We start from the raw sequence: 17,739 nt of genomic DNA, 5'->3' as shown, positions 1-17,739 counted from the left end.
CCAAGATAAGAAAAGATTGAAACAATGACCTAACTGAAGGTGGGTAGACAACAGAAAATATCCAGAAGGTGGATACATAAGGCTACACTGAAGACCATAATGCATCAAACAGAAGTCTTGGTGTTAGGGTACACATACATTTACAGGTAAGCTAGAAGTAGTGCTTTTGCCTTCTCCTTGTGGCAGTATCATCAATTAGTTCTGACTCCTTCCTCCCTCCTCCCTCCACTGTACCCACCGTTTACTGTCTCAGTATTATTTATTGACCGGCGTGTATTGATACTCATAGAATGAATAGTGTTTTGTGTGCAGTAAAATTGTACTTATCTTGGCAATAGACATGTCTATTAGTTTTCTTCTTTTGTGTCTTTACTTTTTTTAACTGATAATTTTATAGCTGTTACCATCAGGCTTCTCCAGGTTTCCTATGCCTAATCCTTTGAGCTTTATTGCTGTTGTTAACTAAGACTAACTTTGAACTTTGCAACAAACACTCGCAGATTACTACTATTGAATTAATATTTTCCTCAGCTTTATCTAACCCATGAGGACAAAAATTGATTTTCTTCAGCTACAATTGGTCTAAACAGATTTCCTTCCCGGAGGTACACGTACAGAATTTCTGATGGGAACTGTAATACATGAAACAATGAAAGAGAGAAAGAACTATTTTCATGCCACACATACTCTACACTAAATAAAGGGAGCAGCTGTTTAAATAGCAAAAGAACTATGATAATTGTCTTGACATCTCATTCAGTGTGACCTTTCACAAATATGTTACAGAACATCCAGTTATGCAAAGGTGTAGCTGCTTCACAAGGACACACTTTGTTTCTCCATTCCTTAAGGATCTTTTTTTTTTTAATATAAGAGAGAAAATTAGGTTTTTTTTCTTCTATTTAACCAAGATTTTACACAAGAGAATGTGTTTTTCAAAAATTGTTTCTTTTTATTGCTTCAGGCTAACACAAAACACAGTGCAATAGATATATTTTTCTTGACAGTGTAAAACAGTGGTCGTCAAACATTTTTGCTTGAGAGCCAATACTGACGAGTGTCAGCGCCTCAGGCCACGTAGGTAGCAACCTTGGTATCAGTTGATAACTTAGATAAATTAGTATGTTATTGGTTCCCAATATACCAGCTATGTTAAGGGTTTCACACTGCTGCCACCTTCAGCAACCCCAAAGTCGTGATACTGTAGTTGTGTGACGAAATGTTGTGTTTTCTCTGTGAGCAGATGATTAATTGATCAATAACAGTAACTGTATTTACATTTAAAGGCACTTTGTGGTATGCAACAGTCACAAATGTCATTTATCTTCTACTCATTTTGTTGGATTATCACCACCTTGATTTAATTTTATGTTCCTTGCCACAAGTAAGTACTGTGATGCAAATGTAAATATTAGGCTACCATACATGTCAGTCAATTACCACAACCTTTATTTGGTATTTACATTTGTCTGCTTTGCCAAATTACAACCAAACTGCTGCACTTCAACATAACCTAGACGTCAAGTCATGCTACAGGTGCATGTGTCACCACAACCAAATTGGCCAGTTTCAGCCAAATGTCAGTTGTACTGTACTCATTTGAGTGACTCAGTCAAACAATAAAATATTTCCCCTCACACATCCTCAACCTTAATTTTATTAAGTACATATTAAAATATCACTATTTCTGCAAGTATTTTTATTTGTTACTGAACATCAACAAAAACAAAACGAGGATAATGGAATGTATTCGAATTAAGTCAGGTGATGCTGAGGGAATTAGATTAGGAAATGAGACACTTAAAGTAGTAAAGGAGTTTTGCTATTTGGGGAGCAAAATAACTGATGATGGTTAAAGTAGAGAGGATATAAAATGTAGACTGGCAATGGGAAGGAAAGCGTTTCTGAAGAAGAGAAATTTGTTAACATCGAGTGTCAGGAAGTCGTTTCTGAAAGTATTTGTATGGAGTGTAGCCATGCATGGAAGTGAAACATGGACGATAAATAGTTTACGCAAGAAGAGAGTAGAAGCTTTCGAAATGTGGTGCTACAGAAGAATGCTGAAGATTAGATGGGTAGATCACATAACTAATGAGGAGGTATTGAATAGAATTGGGGAGAAGAGGAGTTTGTGGTACAACTTGACTAGAAGAAGGGATGGTAGGACATGTTTTGAGGCATCAAGGGATCACAAATTTAGCGTTGGAGGGCAGCGTGGAGGGTAAAAATCATAGAGGGAGACCAAGAGGTGGATACACTAAGCAGATTCAGAAGGATGTAGGCTGCAGTAGGTACTGGGAGATGAAGCAGCTTGCACAGGATAGAGTAGCATGGAGAGCTGCATCAAACCAGTCTCAGGACTGAAGACCACAACAACAACAACTGAGCATAAAGGTTAACTCTTTGGAAGCCCTCAACACAAGTTCGAGTTTTTGGATTCAACCGATGGCTGTTAGGTGAACATTATTACAGTATAAAGTATAGCTGAGAACCAAAAATACTTGGTTTGTGCCATATGCGGCCTGTGGACCAAAGTTAGGTGACCACTGGTGTAAATCATCTGTATGTCTGCTGATAAAAAAGCAACAACTAGGGTAAAGCCAAGCATTTTGCATATCATAAAATGCTGACATTCTCAAGACATCAAAACCTGAAGTTCATCACTATGCATCTTCCACTTCATATTATTTCCTTTAATATACATTCAGGGTTGTTACATAACTTGAAACTTCAAATTTTGCTTGTAAGTTTTGTTGTCACAATTGCACAGTTGTTCCATTCCAACAAGCTCATTCTTTATCCAACACAATGATGACAATGCTGTTCACTTATTTCATTTTTTTTATCAGTACCATTTGTTTTTGTAAGAAATTGACAAGGTAACTCGGCAACATAAATAGAAACTACTTAACTTAATTTACCTTGCATATTAAACAGTGTTTTTCATATTAAAATTGTAGAATGACCAGACAATGAAAGATTTATAGTTGTAAATTGTGAAAACAAGAAGAGAATATTTTGGAAATAAACTCAACAAGCTGATATCGGTTCAAATATTGCCACATAATTTAGTACAGGATAATATGACCCCTTTAATACTTTCCAGATTTTATGTCCATTTGATTTCAGATATTTGTAGGTCATTTCCATAAATTTGTGCCAATCTTCTGTGCACTGGTGGGAGAAATATTTCTCCCTCCCCCTCACTTTCCAGATGTTTGTAGTTTTCACGTTTTAATGTTCCTTCGTGTAGACATTTTGGAAGGAGACTGTGTGTAAATAAAGGTGTACTTTTTATAGGCCCCTGGCTATTATGACATGAGCTTCCAGGCGCCGACGAGCCTCTCTACGGGGAGGGAAGGTGGCCTTGCTAGTGTAGCGTATTCAATGTCAGATGGCAGGTACACACGAGGTGACAACAATGCGTCACCTGTACCTTCAACACTTTCACAGCAGGTAAGCAGCAAAATAATACCTCCTTAATTGTTTTATGCTGTTATGTTTCAAGAAAACACTAGTAGTTAACTTGATATGGTTTTTATAGCTTGTGCTCAGTCTGTTTGGCTTTCTGTGCAATAGAACAGTAAAGGTTGTAGTGAAAATTTGGAGGTTTTGTAGGTAAAGTCTGGTACACCAGATATGAAAGTTACTTCCGGCATGGACCAAATTACTTTGTAGTTGTTCATGACAAAATCAAAACACCGGAGGTTTATACAAACTGTGTGCTATTTGCAACTGTTTACTCATTCTCCCACTTAAAAGTTGCTGTCATCTTGTTTTGAAAATGTACTATCCAGCTTCACAATCCAGAATGAAATAATGAGGAGCTTTAGAAAACATTTAATAACTAATAGTTTCATTATAAATTAGATCGATAAGGTTTCCTTTTGTGTTTCAAGCTTGTTGGTACTTTAGACTGAGAATGCACAGTGTCTCATTTCATGACAGTTAATACCCTACAAATGAGAAACGCTGTGTGTAGAACTCAAGAATATATGACAAACCCTATTTGGCAATCAATGCTTTAAAATTATAGATACATCAGAGTTAAAAGTAACTGTGCAGTACACACTTCCAGCTTTAGGATTTGGGCACAGGAAGATTGCGTGTGCAGTTAACAGTTATTGGGAATATTTAGATAAGAATGAGTCATGATGAGCTACAATCTAATGTGTAATCTATTTTGGATCCATGTGCTATATATTTGCCAAACCACTCAGTGGGAGAAGGCTCGCAGTATGCCATTCGTGAAGAGTAATATATGTAGGTACTCTCACACACAATATAAGGGAATAATCACCTAAGATTTTTGTAAACAACTTTGTCTCAAATTGATACTTTTCAGTGCACACAACAAATGGCACCATGAGAGTTGCCTAACTTGTTACTTCCCTTCCAGTTCAATTTCTCTTATCTATGTTACAACAAAAATTGTCTCAAAGGTCATTTTGTGATGGTTTTTTGATTGCTTTTTCACTTTGCCTGACTAATGTAACAACCACAAACTTTGAATCCATTAATGACTTTGTTGAAGTAAGCACTTACGAATAGCATTACGTAGAAGTAATTAATTCATTAAGCAATGAAGGCTTTGTAAAAGCTGTGCAGCTCTGCATAGTCCTTGTTTTTTCACAAGAACACCCCCCCCCCCACCCCCACCACACACACACACACACACACACACACACACACACACACACACACACACACACGTACGTTCACTCACTTTTGCAACATTATCACAGTAACTGATTTCCCAGACTTGTCATTCACTTTGCCTTGGCCGGAGTATTGATGATATGTTGCTGTGCATCCTTTTGTGCTTCACTTAACAACAAACCAATTCTCCTAATGCTATTTCATATGCAAGTTCATCCTAGTATGACTAGCTTAGTTTGTGTTACTACTTGCATGCATTATACAACTTCCTGCATTTTCACATTGTTTGTAGAACACTGGTATATATGTTCCTTCACTAGAGGAGCAAGTGGAGAAATGCAAGTTAGTAAGTTACAGTTTGGACAGAATATATTTTGGTTATTGCATGTGCATCCACATTTAAGATGAAACACTGATTTGGTTCCATGTATTACATTACTCTGTGGTTCAAGTTTTACTTTTCAAGGTGGAGAACTAATCACTATGCAGATTTGATGGTGTACTTGTCTCATTGTGTAATTTTTTTTACGTACTACACTTTGCAGCTTACCTTGGAGTGGGGAGAAGTGATGGTCTTGTTTCTGGGAAGAATGAAATTTTTATTAAGTGTTTGTGTTCTGTATCAATACTTTACTATTAACAAATTTAGGGGGATGGTTCATTAGATTTATTTCAGAGACCCTAAATAATTAATGTTTTTGAGAAAAGTACCAGCAAGAAAAATTTCATACACCATTGTATTCCTTTTATTAACTTGTTGCTTGCTTTTTATGGTTGTGTGTGCTTCTTTTTGTATAATTGAAAGGCAGTTTTATCACACTTCACAACAGTATTGTTCATTCATAAATGCACATGTTATGTGTCTCGTAAGTATGCCATTAGTGACTAGGCACTTCTGCTACAATTATGTCTTTTTTCCCTTTTGTGTACAGTGTTTTGGTTCTCTCTTTTTATTGATATTGTAGTCCATAGATACTCCTTTTTAATTTGGAGAAATTAAATTATCGTCCTAAATATTGGTTAAGCAATTATTTGGTTCCTATTTAAATGTAACTTAAGTACAGTGATGAACACATTAAAGAATTATTAAACTTATATTATCCTGGAAAACTGCCATGTTTATCAAAATAAATTTCCTAATATTTGTGTGAATTGACGTGTCGTAACGTGTGAAATAGGCAATTTTGAGTTACTAATTTTGCAGAATGCAACACAGGCACATCAGCAGCCGATGTTAAACCCATCTGCCCTGCCTCCTGGTTATGCATACTTCTATGGTGGTGGCATGATGCCTGGCAGCTTCCAGTACGGGACTCCTGCCATATATCAGGTCTGTATTATTATTTCTGTTCCTAATTTTTTAAACATTGTATAGAATACAGGAAAGAGAAACACTGATACAGTTACAATAAATAAAGTAAATTTTGAGCTTGTGAGTTTTATTGTGGCACAATGAAATTTGTAGAACAAACTGATCTGCAAAGTGAATGTCTGCTTTTTCCTGGTGTGATCCTTCGTTGTAAACTTTAGTTTTGGTTCCGGATAACTGCTTCATTCAGTATTGCAGATGACGGAAATTTATGCAGTTGATGATAGTTGCAAACTAAAGATAAAAGTAGTTAATGTGACTTGTCAGAAGACCTCTGTAAAAATCAAGTTTCTTTATGATAGTGGAATAGTTAATTTGAAAACCTAGCAGGCTTGCTACCTAGTACAGTCTCAGGCCATCGTTAGTAATATTCCATACATGATTAATAAATTATTTAAGGAAAATGTCTCCATAGTGTTGCATGCGTGATTTGAACACAGTTCTGAGCATCTTCCTTTAGCACTCTTGTGACTTTTATTCACTCATTTTCATTTTTAAGATTGTGGTTTATTATTATACTGTCATTAAACACACTTTAATATTGTATGTTCGTGGACACTGTCTGGTAATTTTCTGTCATCTACCAATGTTCTGAAACATTCTTGGAAAGTTGAAACACATTGTGACACTTTTTGCTTTCATTGTGCTTGAACAGATGCCACCTGCCACAAATGCACATGGTACGACGACGACATCACAGTATCCTAAGCCTGGTACATACGGGTCTGGTTATGCATCTGGCTATGATGGGTTGACGCAGAATCAAGACTATAGTAAAACTGGCTATGTTGCTGGTAGTCAGTCGCAGAGTAAGACTGGAGTGGGTGCAAACACTGGTTCAACAGGGTCCTCTGGTGCAGATCTGAGTGCAACAATGTATGGCAAATCACATGTTGCTATAGGGAAAGTTAATGTAAGTCAAAGACAAGTTTTTATTTTTTTGTATGAAATAAAAAAATTCCTTTACTCTTTTAAAAACCAGTGTGTCAGTTGGTTTGATGATCTGATTTTTGTTTTGTAGTCATATGATAAACAAGGATTCCATTCTGGTACACCACCGCCATTCAACTTGCCTGGCAGTCAGAGCACACCAATAGCTCCTAGTGGAGCGTACACACCTCATCTGTTTATTCCTGCTATACCACCACATCAGCAACATCACTCAACTACTCTAATGCACCAGCCATTGCATCAGGTAAGGACAATTTCACAATTTGTCATAGGACTAGAAGTATAAATCCTTTCAGAACAGCCTTAATTAGAAGTGGGGCAATATTTGCTTTCACAAAAAGTGTACTTTTAAGCTTCTTGGGTAAGAAAGTGAGACCCATAGAAAAGCATAGAGCTGTATGAGTACAGTATTTTGAGAAAGAGGCTAACATACAAAAATTGTAGATGTGCAATGCAATGGAGATTGGATTTTAACAAGCTTTCGGTACTGATACAGCAAGAGTTGCAGATGTTATGGTACTTAATGTACAATAACAAAATTATGTTGATTGCACAAATGAGAATACCTGTGAGGATTATTTCCAAGGGATTGGGATTAAGTTACTCTACATGTGATTCAGTGTGATGTTCAAGGAGGCAGATTCTAGAATTGTATGGTAAAGTCGTGAGTGGGCAAGGTGACATTTTTTGTCTGACACAAGTTAGCATTGATATTATAAAATTGGAGAACAGACTGTGTGAAACGTGCTCCTTCATTTTCAGTTCTTAAAACAGGGAACTTGATTCAAATGTGGCTTAGTTATCCTTCTGAAGTACATCTCAGAACATCAACTATAAATGACCTCATTAAGAAAATTTACAATATTGTAATGTGTGATTAGTGATGTATAAAACAGTCCATGCAGTTCACATCTCAGATGAAAGTTGCAGTATGTTTCACTTAAAGAATTTAAGTGTGATTGTATTTTGGAAGAAATGTGCCACATTTTTTGAATGCTGGCCACAAGTAAAAACAAAATAAATTTTATCAGCAACATTTGTACCATTAAAAAAATGCTGTAGATATTGTGTGTAGGCATAAAAGGGGGGGGGGGGGGTCGGTTTGTGGAGAAAATTATGGAGATATGAAAAACGCATTACCATGTCTAGCGTAGGAAAACTATTGGCATTCCAAGATTCCAGTTGTCTTGGAATGGATAAATACAGGTCTTGTATGACTTGCACCATTCTTCCTGCAAAATAGTGACAACCTCAGGTAATGCTGATCGAGGTGGTTAACAATTATGCACCCTTCTCTCCAGAGTAAACCACAGAGGCTCAATAATATTGAGGTCTAGTGACTGGTGGCCAGGAGAGACACGGCATGGTTGTGCTCACAGAACAAGTCCTGGGTGATGAGAGATGTGTGGACAGGGAACCTGTTGTCTTTGAAAACAGCATCACCATTGGAGAACATTGTACCATGGGCCAGATCCGGTCAGCCAAACTGCTGACATAATCCTTGGCAGTATTGCAGAGTAACTGTGGAATACCATGATCTGGCTGCCCAATGGTGGAAACAATGTGAAAAAAGTATCATCCAGCCAAATTATATTCCTTGATTACATCATAGTCCTGGTTTTATGGCTTCAGCACCACGCTGTTCTGTTATTGGCATGTGCATCACAGATAAATGGCTCTGGAATTCCAGCTTGCCCTACCATTCCCAGCGTATGAAGCTTGATATTCATGCTGTTTTGGTGCTGATAATGTTCATGAGTGACTTCCCCTTATTTGTCACAATCCCCTTTAATGACTGTTTTCACTCAACACATACTTTTGTCAACATTTTGACAGAGTGGATGAAATCTTTCAGATTTCTCTATATACATTATAAATCGCCACTACAGTTCCCTTTGAAATCCCAAACGCTTTGGCTCCCTTGAATATGGAAGCACCCACCACATGAGCATTGACATAATGCACCCACAGCCACACCAAACACTGTTCTGACCACATCTAATACTTACAACATATTGAGGGCATTTCACGGGTGCGATTAATGACTAAATACAACAGTGCCATCTACAGGCTTGGCTAGCATCTGCACTGCAGTTCAAGCATGTATTTTTCATGGTGTTTCCATATTGATAGTTGGCAATAAATACTGCATAACTCCATTTAGTAAAAAATCATGCTGGTGAAGCAAAAATTGTTTCTTAAGAAACAATATAAAGTGATTCCAAAGCTTGCTACATGAATAACTGTGTAGTAGAAGCCTAATTATTGATATATTATAGAAATCCATGCACTTTCAAATGTCGTTTTGGGGTCATTCCACATCAAATCAACAAATGAAACTGTCATTTTCAACCTTACCCTCTTGGATTTAAATGAAATTAAGTATGCCTATAGTACTCATAAATAGCACCACAAATTAATTTTTTCACATTTTTCTGAGAAAAAGTTACCGAGTAATGGACTTTCAAATATTGAAAAAATGACAAATTTTTGACTCGTGGAACAATGTTGTTTTCTTTATAACTCTAGTTCTAATTAAGCTAGAACCATAAAATTTACTTCATTGGAAAGCTCTTTTAAAGAGATTTTATATGATACCAAACATCATTAGTTTAATATATATATATACACACATTGTTTATAAAAACAACATTGATGAAATTATCGAATTTTGAAAAACTGTATTTTTAAAATTCTCAAAAAAAATATGTGAAAGATACACTTTACATCTACATATTCTGAAAGTTTCAACTTGGGATGAGCATGGGATCACTATCAAAAGCAATTCTATGTGTACCATGATTCTCCAAAATCAGTCAGATTGGTGAATTTCTATTATTTTGCTACACATGACAATATTACAGTGTTAGATTTTGTTACATGATCCACAAATTGTACTTTTGAAACGAATAACTGCTTATTAAACTTTAGTGCTAACTATTTATTAATAGCTGTAAAACCACGGGGGAAGAAAAAGAAGCTATCTCTCATTTTAAAGATTATATGTAAAATTATTCTTTAGTGTTACTATCTGCAATCTATTCAGTATTTTATTTCTGGTTAATATGGTCAGCAACTTTCACCTATTGTTGAAAGTGACCCACACATTCTTTTGTTGTGAGGCAGGTGTAGTGAAATTATGTGATTAACTCTGAAATGTGTTTTGAATCTAGCTTAAAGGTACTTTTGTACAAATCTCACAAGAGTCTGTAAGTTTGTATGCCTACAACCAGTTAATGTTTGCATACTATTAACATTTTTTTTTTTTTACAGGAAGTGAAATAATAGAGAAGTAATATTCTGTAGTATTGAATATAGAAAGCTGGGGCATTCAACTTCAAAAACATGTTTTTAAATTAGTTTGTTCACTTGAGAAGTATAAAATGCCTAAAATTTCAGCTTTGTGCTGTAATCCATTTAATGAAAAGGGCCACAAGAAAAGCTTACGGCCTGTTTCACAATGGATGATAGCAAGAAAACCTTTCTTAACTTTAAATCAAAAAGTGTGTGACAACTGCTGTAAAAAAAATTGCACGAGTAGAAATTTGTGATACGTCTAGCTCAGAAAATGATGATGATCTACTGTATTCTGGGGTGAAACAAGAAAGTGAAAAGGTTTTATGTGATAGTGACGTACAAGACATTGCAGCAAGTGAGGCCTTGGAAAGGTTGAATGCTTCTTTGCAGTCTGTTGGTGAATTGCCAATTAAGAAGAAACAACTGTGTGAAGCAAAATATCCTAAGGAAAAACTAATTAAATTAACTTCAACAATTCCAACAAAGGTATTGCTGCTTCCTTCCAAAAAAGAGGAAGAGGTACATGATCATGCAGAATCTGAGATGACCAGTCAGCTAAAAGATAAATTTCATACATGTAAATCTCAAAGTAAACAGATGGAAATTCTTACCATTTTACCTAAAAGCTTGAGTGTTAAGAAGCTTCAAAATGAATTTAATGTAACAAATTACATGGCTCGAAGAGTAAAAGATTTGATGAAGGCCAAGGGAATTTTGTCTTCACCAAACCCAAAACCTGGCAAGACTCTTGATCAAACAACTGCTGCTTTTGTTAGAAACTTCTATTGTTCTGATGAGATAAGCAGGGCAATGCCTGGGAAAAAAGATTTTGTGCTTGTGAGAGATAACAGAGAAAAACTGCAAGTACAAAAACGGCTAGTTTTAAGTAATTTACGTGAACTTTCAAGACAACCATCCAGAGCTCCACATTGGATTTTCGAAGTTTGCAGATCTACGTCCCAAAAATTTTGTTTTAGCTGGATGTAGTGGTACACGTAGTGTCTCTGTGTGTGTACTACCCATCAAAACTTCAAACTCATGCTGACTGGATGTAACATTCCTCAGCTGACAAAGGATGAAGATAATCCAATAAAAACTTACAAAGACTGCATTGCAAGAGTTATATGTAATCCGTCATTACCTGCTTGTCATTTTTGTGAATGTAAATTCTGCCCTGGCCCAGAAACATTTAAGACATATCTACAAGATTTGTTGAATATTAATGATATTGATAATATAGCTTACCAGCAATGGGTTTCCGTTGATCACACGTCTCTAGAAACAATCATAAAATCACGTGACAACTTTATTGATTGTTTTTTTGATAAATTAAAATCGCTTACACGACATTCATTTGTTGCTAGTCAACAATCAACTTTCCAAAAGAGACTGAGAAATGAACTTAAAGAAGGCGAAGTCGTAGCGATCTGTGACTTTTCTGAGAATTACTCCTTTGTCATCCAGGACGAAGTTCAAGGCTATCACTGGACAAACATGCAAGCAACGATTCATCCCATTGTTGCTTATTACAAGGATGGGAACAAACTCGAGCACACAAATCGTGTAATTATATCAGAATGCCTAACACATGAGACTGTTGCTGTGCATTTGTTCCTATCGTACTTGATGGACTTCCTGATTGTTAAATTCGGTAGAAAACTAAGAGAAATATATTATTTCTCTGATGGAGCAGCAGCTCATTCTAAAAACAGGAAGAACTTTATCAATCTGTGCCATCATGAAGATGATTTCCAAACTGAAGCTGAATGGCATTTTTCAGCCACCTTGCATGGGAAGGGAGCTAGTGATGGTGTTGGTGGAGCAGTTAAATGACTTGCAGCTCGAGCAAGTCTGCAACGGCCATACAGTGGTCAAATAATGACACCAAAACAACTTTATATGTTTGCCAAGGGTAACATAGAAGGAATGAACTTCAAGTTTGCTGTTAAAGAAGATCACAAAAATGAAGAAATGAAACTTAAGGAGAGATTTGAGAAATGCTGCAAAATTGTAGGGACACAAAAACTTCACACTTTTATTCCTTTTAGCAAGGACAAAATAATAACAAAAGTGTATTCAAACTCTGATGATGGTAAAATTGATATATATATATATATATATATATATATAAAAAAACAAAGATGAGGTGACTTACCGAACAAATGGAAGGAAACATTCCACGTGGGAAAAATTATATATAAAAACAAAGATGAGGTGACTTACCGAACAAAAGCACTGGCAGGTCGATAGACACACAAACAAACACAAACATACACACAAAATTCAAGCTTTCGCAACAAACTGTTGCCTCATCAGGAAAGAGGGAAGGAGAGGGGAAGACGAAAGGAAGTGGGTTTTAAGGGAGAGGGTAAGGAGTCATTCCAATCCCGGGAGCGGAAAGACTTACCTTAGGGGGAAAAAAGGACAGGTATACACTCGCACACACGCACATATCCATCCACACATACAGACACAAGCAGACATATTTAAAGACCATGTCTGCTTGTGTCTGTATGTGTGGATGGATATGTGCGTGTGTGCGAGTGTATACCTGTCCTTTTTTCCCCCTAAGGTAAGTCTTTCCGCTCCCGGGATTGGAATGACTCCTTACCCTCTCCCTTAAAACCCACTTCCTTTCGTCTTCCCCTCTCCTTCCCTCTTTCCTGATGAGGCAACAGTTTGTTGCGAAAGCTTGAATTTTGTGTGTATGTTTGTGTTTGTTTGTGTGTCTATCGACCTGCCAGCGCTTTTGTTCGGTAAGTCACCTCATCTTTGTTTTTTATATATATATATATATATATATATATATATATATATATATATATATATATATATATATATATATATAGTTATGATAGAGGGAAACATTCCACGCGGGAAAAATATATTTAAAAACAAAGATGATGTGACTTACCAAATGAAAGTGCTGGCAGGTCGATAGACACACAAACATACACACAAAATTCAAGCTTTCGCAACAAACTGTTGCCTCATCAGGAAAGAGGGAAGGAGAGGGAAAGACGAAAGGATGTGGGTTTTAAGGGAGAGGGTAAGGAGTCATTCCAATCCCGGGAGCGGAAGGACTTACCTTAGGGGAAAAAAAGGACAGGTATACACTCGCGCGCGCGCACACACACACACACACACACACACACACACACACACACACACATCCATCCGCACATACACAGACACAAGCAGACATTTGTAAAGGCAGAGAGTTTGGGCAGAGATGTCAGTCGAGGCGGAAGTACAGAGGCAAAGATGTTGAATGACAGGTGAGGTATGAGCGGCGGCAACTTGAAATTAGCGGAGGTTGAGGCCTGGTGGGTAACGAGAAGAGAGGATATACTGAAGGGCAAGTTCCCATCTCCGGAGTTTTGACAGGTTGGTGTTAGTGGGAAGTATCCAGATAACCCGGATGGTGTAACACTGTGCCAACATGTGCTGGCCATGCACCAAGGCATGTTTAGCCACAGGGTGATCCTCATTACCAACAAACACTGTCTGCCTGTGTCCATTCATGCGAATGGACAGTTTGTTGCTGGTCATTCCCACATAGAAAGCTTCACAGTGTAGGCAGGTCAGTTGGTAAATCACGTGGGTGCTTTCACATGTGGCTCTGCCTTTGATCGTGTACACCTTCTGGGTTACAGGACTGGAGTAGGTGGTGGTGGGAGGGTGCATGGGACAGGTTTTACACTGGGGGCGGTTACAAGGGTAGGAGCCAGAGGGTAGGGGAGGTGGTTTGGGGATTTCATAGGGATGAACCAAGAGGTTGCGAAGGTTAGGTGGATGGCGGAAAGACACTTTTGGTGTAGTGGGGAGGATTTCATGAAGGATGGATCTCATTTCAGGGCAGGATTTGAGGAAGCTGTATCCCTGCTGGACAGCCACGTTCAGAGTCTGATCCAGTCCCGGAAAGTATCCTGTCACAAGTGGGGCACTTTTGGGGTTCTTCTGTGGGAGGTTCTGGGTTTGAGGGGATGAGGAAGTGTTTCTGGTTATTTGTTTCTGTACCAGGTCGGGAGGGTAGTTGCGGGATGCGAAAGCTGTTTTCAGGTTGTTGGTGTATTGGTTCAGGGATTCCGGACTGGAGCAGATTCGTTTGCCACGAAGACCTAGGCAGTAGGGGAGTGACCGTTTGATGTGGAATGGGTGGCAGCTGTCATAATGAAGGTACTATTGCTTGTTGGTGGATTTGATGTGGACGGACGTGTGAATCTGGCCATTGGACAGATGGAGGTCCACGTCAAGGAAAGTGGCATGGGATTTGGAGTAGGATGAGGTGAATCTGATGGAACCAAAGGAGTTGAGGTTGGAGAGGAAATTCTGGAGTTCTTCTTCACTGTGAGTCCAGATCATGAAGATGTCATCAATAAATGTATACCAAACTTTGGGTTGGCAGGCCTGGGTGACCAAGAGGGCTTCCTCTAAGCGACCCATAAATAGGTTGGTGTACGAGGGGGCCATCCTGGTACCCATGGCTGTTCCCTTTAATTGTTGGTATGTCTGGCCTTCGAAAGTGAAGAAGTTGTGCGTCAGGATGAAACTGGCTAAGGTAATGAGGAAAGAGGTTTTAGGTAGGGTGGCAGGTGATCGGCGTGAAAGGAAGTGCTCCATCGCAGCAAGGCCCTGGACATGCGGAATATTTGTGTATAAGGAAGTGGCATCAATGGTTATAAGGATGGTTTCCGGGGGTAGCAGATTGGGTAAGGATTCCAGGCGTTCGAAAAGTGGTTGGTGTCTTTGATGAAGGATGGGAGACTGCATGTAATGGGTTGAAGGTGTTGATCTACGTAGGCAGAGATACGTTCTGTGGGGGCTTGGTAACCAGCTACAATGGGGCGGCCGGGTTGATTGGGTTTGTGAATTTTAGGAAGAAGGTAGAAGGTAGGGGTGCGGCGTGTCGGTGGGGTCAGGAGGTTGACGGAGTCAAGTGAAAGGTTTTGCAGGGGGCCTAAGGTTCTGAGGATTCCTTGAAGCTCCGCCTGGACATCAGGAATGGGATTACCTTGGCAAACTTTGTATGTAGTGTTGTCTGAAAGCTGATGCAGTCCCTCAGCCACATACTCCCGACGATCAAGTACCACAGTCGTGGAACCCTTGTCCGCTGGAAGAATGACGATGGATCGGTCAGCCTTCAGATCACGGATAGCCTGGGCTTCAGCAGTGGTGATGTTGGGAGTAGGATTAAGGATTTTTTAAGAAGGATTGAGAGGCAAGGCTGGAAGTCAGAAATTCCTGGAAGGTTGGGAGAGGGTGATTTTGAGGAAAAGGAGGTGGGTCCCGCTGTGACGGAGGATGGAACTGTTCCAGGCAGGGTTCAATTTGAATAGTGTCTTGGGGAGTTGGATCATTAGGAGTAGGATTAGGATCATTTTTCTTCGTGGCAAAGTGATATTGCCAACAGAGACTAAGAGTGTAGGACAGTAAATCTTTGACGAGGGCTGTTTGGTTGAATCTGGGAGTGGGGCTGAAGGTGAGGCCTTTGGATAGGACAGAGGTTTCGGATTGGGAGAGAGGTTTGGAGGAAAGGTTAACTACTGAATTAGGGTGTTGTGGTTCCAGGTTGTGTTGATTGGAATTTTGAGGTTTTGGGGGGAGTGGAGCTGGAACTGGGAGATTGAGTAGATGGGAGAGACTGGGTCTGTGTGCAATGAGAGGAGTTTGAGGTTTGCTGGAAAGGTTGTGAAGGGTGAGTGAGTTGCCTTTCCAGAGGTGGGAAACCAGGAGATTGGATAGTTTTTTGAGGTGGAGGGTGGCATGCTGTTCTAATTTGTGGTTGGCCTGTAGGAGGATGCTCTGAACAGCCGGTGTGGATGTGGGAGAGGAAAGATTGAGGACTTTTATTAAGGACAGAAGTTGTCGTGTGTGTTCATTGGCTGAGTTGATGAGTAGGTGATGGATTAGGTGGGTGAGGGCAATGGATTGTTCAGTTTGGAACTGGTATAGGGACTGATGAAAAGAAGGTTTACAGCCAGAGATGGGAACTTTAAGTGTGAGGCCATTGGGGATAATGCCAAATGTCAGACAAGCCTGAGGAAATAAAATATGGGAGCGTAATCTGGCTAGGGCGAAGGCATGTTTGTGGAGGGAATGTAAATAAAACTTAATGGGGTCGTTGTGGGGATGTTGTGAGGGTGACACTTTTCACCTTCTAATACCATGTCACCTTGTCTGACAGTGGTTTTTTTTTTTTTTTTTACAGTTTTTGTATATATATATATATATATATAAAAACCAGTGATGTTTGGTATCATGTAAAAGACCTTTAAAAGAGCTTTCCAGTGAAGTAAATTTGATTATTCTAGCTTAATTAGAACACGAGTTGTAAAGAAAACAACACTGTCCTGCAAGTCGGAAATTTGTCATCTTTTCAATTTTTGGAGGTCCATTATTCGGTAACTTTCCGTCAGAAAAATGTGAAAAAATTAATTTGTGTCATGATTTATGAGTAATATATGCATACTTAATTTTAAAAAAAACTGAGAGGGTCAGGTTGTAGCACTTGTTGATTTGACATGGAATTGCCCTTTGACTGTGGAGCTACCGGTTGCTGCAATTGAAGTGTTTCCACAATCAGATGGAGTTAAAAGGTTTTCATTGGCTACCATCGATATTTTTGTCAGTACTGCTGTGAGACAGACAGGGCTCACCCCTACATACTAGAAATAACTAAATAAAATTTTTCATTTGATTTTCATGAGAAGAAAGCAACTTGGTCTTATCATGATGTTTCAGCTACTTTTTAAAAATCACTCTGTTTCTCAAGGCATGGATTTTGTGTGTGTGTGTGTGTGTGTGTGTGTGTGTGTGTGTGTGTGTGAGAGAGAGAGAGAGAGAGAGAGAGAGAGAGAGAGAGAGAGAGAGAGAGAAGCCTTTCATGTGGTTGATTTAACTATGTTTGTGTTGTTACAGGTTTAGATGAGGATGAGATAGGCACCTGGAGCTGCTGAAAACGGGTATGTTTCATGCTACTTGTGAATTGATACTAAGTGAATTAGATACATAACTCTGCAACAACAAAGAAACTTTTCTTTTATGAATTCAGCTCTGGTTTCAGCTTTACGCTATCATAAGGTACAGTGTGATCAATCCTTAATGCAACTGCTGCCTGGCAGGGATTTTGTTGGCCGACGGGCACTGACATGGAGTACATTTCCCCTGTGCTGCAAGGCCTTTGTTTGTTAGCCAACATAATATAATTTAGTGAGTGAAAATGTTTCAAATGAAATTGTGAAGTACAAGTATTCTGTTTACCAAAGAGTATTACAGTATGATCCATATGTGCATACAGAATCAACACGTGCAGTGAAGACATTATTTCAAGAAACAAGAATTGTTCTTGACAGGAAACATACACAATAATTTACAGTATTCACAGAAGGAAACATACGCAACCATTTACAGTACTCACAGAAGTAACTGGATAACATTGGGCATGCTCTGGAAGGATCTAA

At 38.6% G+C, this 17,739-nt stretch overlaps 1 protein-coding gene across 5 annotated transcripts in view; it reads left to right on the top strand.

Moving 5' to 3' along the window:
• The window catches only part of LOC124794689 (protein lingerer), a 121,131-nt gene that overhangs the window by 77,986 nt on the left and 25,406 nt on the right, over nucleotides 1-17,739 (top strand). For 2 of the 5 annotated variants that reach the window (XM_047258241.1, XM_047258239.1), the window contains 5 exons: nucleotides 3,301-3,456; nucleotides 5,864-5,989; nucleotides 6,684-6,941; nucleotides 7,050-7,223; nucleotides 17,198-17,241. In XM_047258241.1, coding sequence (XP_047114197.1) covers nucleotides 3,301-3,456; nucleotides 5,864-5,989; nucleotides 6,684-6,941; nucleotides 7,050-7,223; nucleotides 17,198-17,203 — 720 coding nt within the window. In that variant the 3' untranslated portion in view covers nucleotides 17,204-17,241. The remainder of the gene's footprint in view (nucleotides 1-3,300; nucleotides 3,457-5,863; nucleotides 5,990-6,683; nucleotides 6,942-7,049; nucleotides 7,224-17,197; nucleotides 17,242-17,739) is intronic. The other 3 variants (XM_047258240.1, XM_047258243.1, XM_047258242.1) reach the window with 3 other exon arrangements.

The sequence above is a fragment of the Schistocerca piceifrons genome, chromosome 4, assembly GCF_021461385.2.
Source record: "Schistocerca piceifrons isolate TAMUIC-IGC-003096 chromosome 4, iqSchPice1.1, whole genome shotgun sequence".
Classification (NCBI taxonomy): Eukaryota; Metazoa; Arthropoda; class Insecta; order Orthoptera; family Acrididae; genus Schistocerca; species Schistocerca piceifrons.
Note: the sequence above shows the minus strand (reverse complement) of the source record. Positions and strands in the feature narration are given on the sequence as shown.